At 39.1% G+C, this 11324-nt stretch overlaps 1 protein-coding gene across 1 annotated transcript; it reads right to left on the bottom strand.

The window, feature by feature from the left end:
• Nucleotides 1–1921: 1921 nt before the first annotated feature.
• On the bottom strand, nucleotides 1922–10435 carry LOC125231792 (brain protein I3). The gene is made up of 3 exons (XM_048137370.1): nucleotides 10266–10435; nucleotides 5791–5927; nucleotides 1922–3568 (listed from the first exon to the last, which is right to left on the bottom strand). The coding sequence occupies exons 1-3, from the start codon at nucleotides 10324–10326 to the stop codon at nucleotides 3404–3406; spliced, it is 363 nt and encodes a 120-aa protein (XP_047993327.1). The 5' UTR covers nucleotides 10327–10435; the 3' UTR covers nucleotides 1922–3403.
• Nucleotides 10436–11324: the final 889 nt, after the last annotated feature.

Genomic DNA, 11324 nt, shown 5'->3' with positions numbered 1-11324 from the left:
CCTATGGCAATACAATTTGGTGGGTGATGTAGAAGGCACGTTTATGGCAACATTTGGCTTCCACTTACAGAAGGATCCTTACGCTTCAAGTGCTATACTGAAGGATTGTATCAGGAATCCTGTTGTAATTTTAGATGTAATGGCCCTTATTGCACTTGAAAATAATGATAGAAAACCAGAAATAAGTGCAATATAACACAGCACGAACCATCTTAAAACTATAAACCACTGCCATATTCCAATAACTAACAAACTCTACAGGTCTATCTGACCAGAATAAATGACGGTTTGATTGTATAATTACTGACATCTCACGGAAAGCTTCCAAAATAGCTCTTCAGATACGGTTTACTGACGATTCGCCAAAAAACGTTTCCCAAAGTTTCACATCCCAAACTATTATTCCCAAATTATCATTTCCCAAATAAACGTTTGGCAAAACAACTTATCGCAAATTGACATTTAGCAAAACTTTTTTTGGCAAGTATTTGTTTCCCAAAATATTTACTTGGTCAAATCTCATTTTACCAAATATTATTTAGTCAAATGTATTCTTAGGCAAAATTTCCATTTCCCAATATATTGTAGTTAAATGGCGCACTAGAAATTTGTTTGTTGATTTTATACTTTGTGTCCAAGATTTGTGTGAAATAATGTGTATGTCGTACTTTTTTTCGTCCTGCTGCAAATGTGATGCAGATGACATTTTCACTTACATGTCCGGATACATTTTATTAAAAAGAAACCTGATGTTTTCAAGACCATTTTGTTCTATTAATTTTTAATTACATTAAAAAGTAATTTCCGGTTTGCTCACTGTCAACCTAACACGCTCCTCCTCGCTTCGCTCGTCGTCGCACCTAAACTGACTCTGTCAGACACGAGTTTAATGTTACAATACTAATAAAATCATTACATTACATTTATGCCTTATATTTATTGTCAAACGTGGTTTTGCATGGTATAATTTGACAAAAAAAATTAATTTGACAAATAACATTTTTTGACAAAAAATTGTTGACAAAATAATTTTGTCCAGTAATTATAATTTGACAAAAATAAAGTTGAGAAAACTTTTCTTGTCCAGCTGAAGCACTTGGGAATTAAACAGTAAAAAAGTTTGGGAAATTATCATTTGACAGATTTTAAGTTTGTCAAATGTTAATATGGGTAGTTGGCAAAATTTGTTTGAGAAATTTGACAAAAAAATCTTCGGTAAATTAAATGGATTCCGTAGAAATGAAAATGCAAATGCCTAAATATTTTCGAAATTTGCGATGTGATATTTTGACCAAACACGTTTTTGGGATATAAGTTTTGCCATTAAAAACGTTTGCGAAATAAAGTTTTGTCTAAATAAAATTTGACTAAGTAAAATTGTGCCAAATGATAATTTGACCAAACAAATTCATTGCGAAACATACCTTTGCCAAACAATAATTTGGGAAATGAAACTTTTGCGATATGATTATTGGGAAATGAAATTTGACGAAACGTTTTTCGGCGAAACGGCAGGATACCCTTCAGATACAGCAACAAAACAAAATACAAATATTCGTGGTAATAGTAGACGAAATTTTTCATTTCTGAATTGATCAAAATTTTTAAACTTTCTGGAAACTTTAAAAAAGGTCCTCCGCTCCTCGAACATAGGTATATTTATGTAACCATACTTAACACTGTCAGCGACAGGGGAATATACAATACAAACACACTATGTCGTTGAAATCGCTTCTGAGATCCAGTCTCATCGCCTGTTTGTTCAAATATTTACCCATAACCCCATACACCGTACAATGCCAGGGTAACCTGTATGGAGTAGGCGTCACACTAATTTGTATTTACTATAGCTGTTCTTATTATTCCCCTGTCTGTCTTAAACCTGTATGAATTATTAACGATGATACTGGCCATCAAGTTCTTTTAAAACTGGAATCAAATATAACTTTTAATACACAAATTATTTAATACACTTAGAAAGTAGCAAACCAATTTAATTACGACTAATTGAAGATATTGCTCACACGTCTAAATTATCCATATTAAAATAATTCAAAGACTTACAACTAAACTTGACAGAATACATGAAAATATTTGTAGAGTAGGTTACGCTGAAGTATTTTCAGTTACCAACAGACCCTTTAGCACAACTTGCCTTGTCGCGCGCGAGTCCATACATCCAGCGCGACTTCAAGTATGGAATAGCGCGCGACAAGGCAAGTTGTGCTGGAGGGGCAGATCAAGCCCTACTTTAGGAGCCTGTAAGACATTGCGTAAAGCTGGTTTCATTAAAACTGCCTTTACGCAACTCTTTCTCTACGTTTATTGCATACCAAAATTGGCTTAGCTTTTCCCCGCTTTGAAGGTACCCCAATACCTGTCAGTAATGGCATAAAGCCGCCTCAAAAACTTCAACCTCGCCTAACCATCAATATCACAAAATTAATTGCTCAGTTTTCTCATTCTATATTACAAGTCACAGACTTCATTTTTTGTATACTTTGCAAGTAAGTCAGCCTACAAGCTACAAGTAAGTAGGCAGGCACCTACTTGCAGCAAGGCTTTCATTTTTCATTCCAATTTTGTACGTCATGTTGAAAATTCAGTTAAATAAATCGTGGAATGCAATTCTAGTTTACATGTTGTCCCTTTATGCAAAAAAGGTGATGGAAAATATTAAAATGTCAAATTAATTATGTTGGTACAGTTGGCAAAAAAGATGAATATTTTAATCGCAGGGACACTGGACGGATCGTGTTTGGTTGTATAATTTCAGGCCTTATTTTCGAATTGCCTGCATATCTCGATCCGATTTTAACTTTTTTAGCAAATTCACTACGTATTTATAGTCTGTCAAATCATATTTGTCAGAAGAAAAAAGCGACTTTTCTACTGACAAACTTGATTGACGGACTATACCTACTCCGAAATTCTTTAACTACATTCGTCGTTGTCAAATTTCCAAACCAGAGGCCCCCCGCGAAAATCAAAATTTCTTTGCCTGCCTTCACTTTATACTTAAGATGTAACAAAAATAGTGAGGACTCAGTAAATATTCAGTTCCGTTTACTGATTAGGAAAAAGTTGACGAACTCTTTACCTTTGTAAGGAGACTCAGGGTTTTCCCAAACTTATCGACGCGGAATCGGCTCTAGTCGACCAAAAGTCCCTCGTTAGTATGAAGACGTCGCGTGTCTGAGAAGATGCTAGGTCGCTGCGTCGATAGGTTTGGGGACACCCTTAATCACCGGCAAAAAAATATTTGTACTGTTTCCTAATCTGAACGAGACCCAATATGCCCTTAAAAAGATTCCCAACTATTTTTATTACGCCTTATTAAAGCATTCAAGTGGCAGATAAACCAATTTTTGTTCTCTCGGCAGACCCCTCAGTGGGAACCCCATTAGCCGAATATGGCCCCGCAGTTGGAGCAGCGGCGGTTCTTGAGCGCCAGGCAGCAGAGGATGCCGAGCGGGAAGAAGAAGATGGCGCACAGGATGCCGAGGCACGTGAAGTCGTCCTCCAGGATGCCCACGCGGCACGCCGGGCACGCGTTCACCGCGATTATCTGCACATTATGCACATAGTTATGGGTCAATAACAGTTTTGGAAACATACTAACTAAGAATGTAATAAATGGGTGAATCAACTTTTCTTTGCCAGCAAAATTTCGCATACTACATGTGATCAGAAAATTTAATTTGTATTTAGTGTAATTAATTTAGACTCGTTAAATTAAAGACAGATATACTTACTAGCTACGCAATACAACACATGTTTTTATAGGATTTGCTATGGTATAATTTGGTTTAGAGCAGTGACGCCAGTGACCCAGTGGACATAGCTGTCCCTCACTTTTGTAAAAAGTGTCTCTTACACTGGGTCACATATTGTTTTAATTAAAATGGATCGTTTTTTAATTTTTCCCTTAGGGACCGGCCACATCAGAGCGTCGCGTGTCTCGGGGCGCGCAACGGACGTCCGCGCCACGCCACCTGAGTGTAATTCAAAAAACGTCTCCTCAGTACATTTTGTATAGGAAGGACGTAAGACGCGCCGCTTTAGCGGCGCGGCGCGCGCCACACCGCCGCCACGCCACCTGGGGCGCGTCTTACGTCCTTCCTATACAAAATGTACTGAGGAGACGTTTTTAGGGTTCCGTAGTCAACTAGGAACCCTTATAGTTTCGCCATGTCTGTCTGTCCGTCCGTCCGTCCGTCCATCCGTCCGTCCGTCCGTCCATCCGTCCGTCCGTCCGCGGATAATCTCAGTAACCGTAAGCACTAGAAAGCTGAAATTTGGTACCAATATGTATATCAATCACGCCAACAAAGTGCAAAAATAAAAAATGAAAAAAAATGTTTTATTAGGGTACCCCCTCTACATGTAAAGTGGGAGCTGATATTTTTTTTCATTCCAACCCCAACGTGTGATATATTGTTGGATAGGTATTTAAAAATGAATAAGGGTTTACTAAGACCGTTTTTTGATAATATTAATATTTTCGGAAATAATCGCTCCTAAAGGAAAAAAAAAGTGCGTCCCCCCCCCCCCCCTCTAACTTTTGAACCATATGTTTAAAAAATATGAAAAAAATCACAAAAGTAGAACTTTATAAAGACTTTCTAGGAAAATTGTTTTGAACTTGATAGGTTTAGTAGTTTTTGAGAAAAATACGAAAAACTACAGAACCCTACACTGAGCGTGGCCCGACACGCTCTTGGCCGGTTTTTTGAATTACACTCAGGTGGCGTGGCGCGGACGTCCGTTGCGCGCCCCGAGACACGCGACGTTTAAGTGGGAACGCTGGCTTATGTAGAATAAGGATTTTTATTCACGATGGCCAGGTTAAAACTCACAAAATTAGAGCTAATAATAAGGGCAACTCTTGCAAAAAGCAAGAAAAAGTTGCTTCACCCAAATACAAGGACGTTTTGGCACAGGACGGACTTTTATCCATTAGGGGGATTCCGGCAACGCCAACGGTCGGCTCGCATATGCTCCGTAGCATACATATATTAGGGTTGGTACAGCTTAACGTCCCTTTGACAAGAAAGAAGATACCAAATCTCATTTAGAGAACTTATAATATGGATGTAGATAATAGTATTTTATGCAACTGGTGATTAAAAGAGGTCAAAAAAGGTGAGTGGCGTGGGTAACAATTTGAGGCGAAGCCGAAAATTGTTAATAAAGACGCCACGAGCATTTTTTGACTCAGTTAAACACCGTTGCATACAATACTTTTTCTACGACCAAGCAATTACTTTGAAAGAAAATTATAAATTCAACAAATACCTACTTTCAGTCATCTTAGTTATCTAGTGGACCACCTACCATTTTGAATATGCAATTTGAGTGCAAACATGAAAATAAAACTGTCTATGGTATGGTTCTCTGAAGCCTGGCCACTAAGACGAATCGAGCCGCGTCGAATCGAGTTTTCATATATTTGAATGCGATTCGACGCGTCGCCAATGAACGCAGCAGAAAACGAACGAGACTCGACTCTGCGAATGCCAGGCTTTATCTGACATTCTAAGGTTGGCAACAATGTATTTCAAACAATATTTTCATTTTCTACGATGAAGTGCGTGGTTTGTTAAGTTGGTAGCAATGTATTACAGAACTTTAACAGCTATAACGAGCTACTGCTACAAAATGTTTTCAGGGTATAGACTAGATAGACTTGTCCTGACATCTTTTATGTAGGGTTTTGAAGTTCTATATGCACCACCTTGTAACTCACGAATAACAGTACGGGAGTAGAAAAAATATGTTAATAATTACCTGTGGCGGTATGATAACCGTGGTGGCGCCATAGTTGGGCAGGTACGTGGTGTTGGGGGGCGCGGCGCCGTACGGCGTGTAGCCGGGCGGCGGCGGCGGGTACGGCGCGCCGGCCGGCTGCGGCTGCGGGGGGGCGCCTGGAAGTGGGGGGGCTGTTAGTTCCTTATGTACTACGCACAGTGCTCCAGCCAGTTCCACTGGCCAGCCAATGGAAACCAGGCGGAAAAACCATTATTCCGTTAAGATTCTTCTATAAAACGACACTAGAATGAAGAATTATAAACAGAAATAGATACCATACACCAAAGAAAAAACGATTAAGCAAACTGGTGGCGAAGCCGGGAATCGAACCTGGGTCTCCAGCTATCGCGGCTGACGAGCTCACCTCTACACGAGAATTTTCGAGAAGTTTCGTCAATACTATTACAGATGGCTATGAATGAACTATTACCGTGACGTGGGACCCGTGTGCGTAGCCGAATGCCCAGACGCTTCGCGATTCGCTCACGATCCGTGAGTGTTTCGCACATTCGGCTACACTACACACACTACTTATTATCCACGAGATATTAAATTATACTTACAAAACTAAGGCAACATCATCGTAAACATAATGTTTGATGTGTATACAAATGGTATATTATCGTATATTAGTCATTATTATATCAACAAGCAATTAAAAATAAACCTCATCAGCGATAAGATAAAGTCCAATTCTAATTATATAATGAACTTACTTGTTAACATACGGATCGAGATACAAGTGTAGAAAGGAGAAAATAATGGAGAAATGATTGAAGCCATCAACAACATTTCTTCAATGGAATTTCTGTGGTTACTTTAGCAGGTCAATTACAAAGTAAATCAAATCAATTCTAACTGTTCAAGTTTCCCTGTCTGGGGCAAAGTACAACAGCCAAAACGATTTGCATAAATTAAACATCAAATATTACTTTGTGCTAAAATCTTCTTTGTTACTGTTACAAGTATTATAGTTACTTGTTATCCAACATTATTTTTGGCATTCATTTCAGTTTTTTGCATGTTTTTGTCAGTCATGGAACAGATCCTGAGAATAAAGCCATTGGTTTAGTTGTGTACACATGTAATAGATTTTTTTAAATAACTGTTTCTCTCATGTTTCTTTTTCTATGTATGATCAAGGACTTTATTTAGCAGTCACAATTATTATTTATTTATTTATTTATTTAATAAGTTTACACGGCATTACAGCATAAACACCAATACACCGAATAAACTAACATAGACAAAAAATACAATTTACAAAAAAGTATTATAACGACACACAATTACTTAAAAATATCATACACCGACCGTGGAAGGCCTATCATCCATCGTCTCGCAATACCTCAGACACTCAAGATACACTGTCTTCCATCTCCATGCAAACAAATCGCAATCAGGTGCTGACGTCAGTAGCGCATTGAGAAGTATCAAAGCTCGAGGAAGCGGTGAGTTTTTGCGTGACACTGTGCGCGCCGTCGGCACCGCCAACAGTGGGCGCACACGCGGTCTCAGACTAATTCTGGGAATATCAGGCACATACAATCTGAGAACGCAATTCACCAGATCTGGGCAGTCTGATTCACCCCGCAGCATCCGACAAACGGTGACTAACAGGTTGCAGCTACGCCTTACCTCAATGGATAGTTCATAGTACCTACCTATAAGTATGCAGAAACAATTTCATAAACTTTAGTATTTTTATTAGTACTCGTATTATTCATAGTTCATATTCACAGTAGGCATGATTGATTCCAAAACATTTAGAAGAGTGGCTGAAGATTACTATGAATAAGCTGTCAATATTTTCGTTGCCTTGTCATTCAATATCTGATAACATTTTTATTGAATAAATAAGCAAATAAAGTAAATAATAAGTACAAACAAAAATCCACAGCACAGGCTTCGTCAAATATAGTATCTATGTCATGTCAAGTAGGTTATTAACATATATATATATATATAAAAAGGAACACAACATACACCTAAATCTAAAATAACCCTCCCTGGATCGTACCTGGCTCAAACGTCCCCATTATACCCGCCGCATTTCCCCGCTGAACTGCAATGGAGACCTGTTGGACCAGATACGACCCAGAACGAGGATCGCAGCCCCTCTCCCGCAAACGACGCCCTAATTCCCTGAAAAAGGAGCGAGCCTCTGAACCCCAAGGCCCCGCTGTCTCAATTGCCACCGGCACAAAGTCATAAGCGGTTTCCAACGCGGAGTACTTTGTGTGCTTAGACTTTGCCGCGGACTCCGTGATATCTGATATGAAAAATAACTAACATATCTCAGAAAAGGTGACTCATACAGATAAAAACAATATGTGACAGGCAGCTGATAAAATTAAATATTGAAATGTCATTGTTAAAGATAACTGTGATACAGATTCCAAACAAAAACTGACTCATGATCAATCAAGATATAAATAATTCCCTTATACTTAGACAGGCACTGGGGTACTGTGTTAAAACACCTTTTCCGTAATTCTCAATATTGCTGCGATGCTTCTATTTTCAGTGGAATTTGAATTCTGATAAATTAGAATTAGAACTGAAATTTTACAGAAAACAAATGAGTCTCAGTAATTAGAATTTGCCCTTAGGCAGCGTTCCCACTTATGCGTCGCGTGTCTCGGGGCGCGCAACGGGCGTCCGCGCCACGCCGCTTCAGTGTAATTCAAAAAACGTCTCCTCAGTACATTTTGTATAGGAAAGACGTAAGACGCGCCCCAGGTGGCGTGGCGGCGGCGGGGCGCGCGCCGCGCCGCTTGGCGGCGCGCCTTACGTCCTTCCTATACAAAATGTACTGAGGAGACGCTTTTTGAATTACATTCAGGTGGCGTGGCGCGGACGCCCTTTGCGCGCCCCGAGACACGCGACGCATAAGTGGGAACGCTGCCTTACATCTTGAGAATGACCGTTTTACAACATATGGTTAATAAACAAGAAAGTGTTAAATTTGTTTTTTATCATGCAGAAACGTCTGCGAGCGATATTACATATTTTTAAATTTAAAAAAAATGGAAAAATTCACACCTCCAGCAGGACTCGAACCTGCGACCTCTGGCCTTGCCGGGTGCGCCACCAAGGCCTGCTGGATGTGCGCGAATTTATCCATGTCTTCCCTCAATTCCCAACTGCCTTAGGGTGGCGTTATAGCAAACGTCTACCGGTAAGAATAGATCTTAACAGGCACTGGAGTCTCAATTTACATTGAGAATTCGCCAGTAACAATGTGCTAACCCATACTAAATTTGTTTTTTATCATGCAGAAACAGGCGACCTCTTGCCGGGCCCGGCAAGGCCAGAGGTTGCAGGTTCGAGTCCTGCCGGAGGTGTGAATTTTTCCATTTTTCCTTTAATTTAAAAATAAGAAAGTGTTAAATTAATTAAAATATATTATATTTTAGACAAGGTATAGGTTAAAAGTACATAACATTTTGACAACCCATCTTAAAGGCCAGCAACGCACCTCCAACACTTCTGGTGTTTTGGGCGTCCACGGGCAGCAGTGATTGCTTACCATCAGGCGACCTGTCTGCTCGTTTGCCTCCTATCCCATAAAAAAACACCCTAAGAACTGGCTGTAGCAATGCAGAGCCAGCAGAGCTGAGTGAGTTTAATGGTTTGGTGTGCAACTGTACACTATAGCACCTACACATTAGAAAACTGCCACAAAGCCTACGGCAACCTCAGAGTGACTGCTTTCAATTTCTTCCCATTTGGTTGGTTACACTTTCTGTACTAATTGGTAAAACTACATAATAATCAAAACTAGCAACAATGAGAGAATAAATCTTTTGTTTGTCAATTAATGGTTGTAACACTAATTACTTTGGTGGTTAAACTAATTAGAATATGTAAAAAACAAGTTCTTTAATTTGTATTGTTTAAAAACTCTCATCCACATAACAATGCAAAGAAACAATTAATGTCCCATTCAATCCATATTCAATATTTTAATGTTTCTTAATAACAATCACTCTATAACAAATAAAAAATAGGAATCAAAGGAAAACATTGATGGTCCTTGTTAAAAGGTACAGGTTAATCTGTGTAAGGCTTCTTATGTTATATTTGTTTTGTCTGTATTGTTATTGTTTGATAGATTCCACATTCACAAAGAGCACAAAACCGCAATAATAGTTATTCTATGTTAATTGACACCGGTTTCGATAAGAGCTCTCGTCACGCTGACAAATACATTGATAAACGAATTGTGTATCTCCACAGCCGCACATTTCTGACGAACTCATTGCAAGCTGAAAATTCATGTCATTACTAACTATTTTACTATACTGATGCATCAAAAAGGTTGAAATAATTTTGACTATGAATAAATATATGTAATTTCTCAATCGTTGCGCAGTTTGGAGATACATAAACGCTTATCTCATATGAATCACTAATCGAAAATTATAGGGCTTCATAAACTCTGCGCTTACCTGGCACCGCGGCGGAGTACGGTGGAGGCTGGTCAGTCACGGTAACTGTCGGCTTTTCCATTATTCCGTCTGCTTACAAACTAAAACACTTGCACGTAAAGTTTTGCAATAACTTTCTTTGTAGAACTCTAGAAGCAAGCCTCGCTCGCGAGACAATCAGCTGTCAAGTGGCTGTCAAACAGCAACAAACAACAAAAAAAGTTATCAGCTGTGTTACCATTCCAAAAAATCCGACCATTAAAACCGCTTTCAATAACGGTTATGTCCGAAAAATAACCGTTAGTCTGGTATATCGGTTACATAAACGGAAATAACGGGATAGACGGTCAACCAAATCTTGGCACTTAAAAAAAGGCGACAAATCTGATAAATGTAGGGCTCACCGATCATTTGCCGACACAAAATGTATGCCATCTTAAACCTTGATGTTGGTGGAATCGTGACCGAGCTTAACGCTTAAAAATGATTGTAATGTAGCGGTGACGGCTCAGCCACGACATTGGTCTAAGCGCGGCGGTCATACATTAGAGCGAGACACAGCGATGGGACTTTTCATTCGCACGTATGCCAGCCGCTCATCGCTGTCGCGCTTAGACCAATGTCGTGGCTGGGCCGTGAAGGTTTATCGTCCATAGAAAACTTGAATTTTGCGCCTTTTTATTAGTGACAATATTTACTTGACCGTCTATGGACCGTCTATTCAAGCAAGGTAATCAACCCGCAGCGCAAGCGGTAGGCCATAACAATCGTTCAGGAGTCCTTTCGTTAGTAGTTATATTATGAATTGTATTACACATTGTAATGTACTAATTTTTGTTGACCTGTAAATTTTGTTATAAATTTACCAATAAAGAAATCTAAATCTAGTATTAGACATAAGAAATGTAATTAGATAGGTAACTCACTTAGAATTTAAATTAAATTTTATTCATACAAAATAATTCGACCCTCAGTAAATTTCTAATTTGTCGCCTTCGGGAACGTCGAAGGGATATATGCAATCGTCGGTCGCTTGGTTGAATATAACCTTTTTTTTTATTGCAAATAAGAGCTACAACA

This window comes from Leguminivora glycinivorella, chromosome 12 (genome assembly GCF_023078275.1).
Source record: "Leguminivora glycinivorella isolate SPB_JAAS2020 chromosome 12, LegGlyc_1.1, whole genome shotgun sequence".
Lineage (NCBI taxonomy): Eukaryota > Metazoa > Arthropoda > Insecta > Lepidoptera > Tortricidae > Leguminivora > Leguminivora glycinivorella.
Note: the sequence above shows the minus strand (reverse complement) of the source record. Positions and strands in the feature narration are given on the sequence as shown.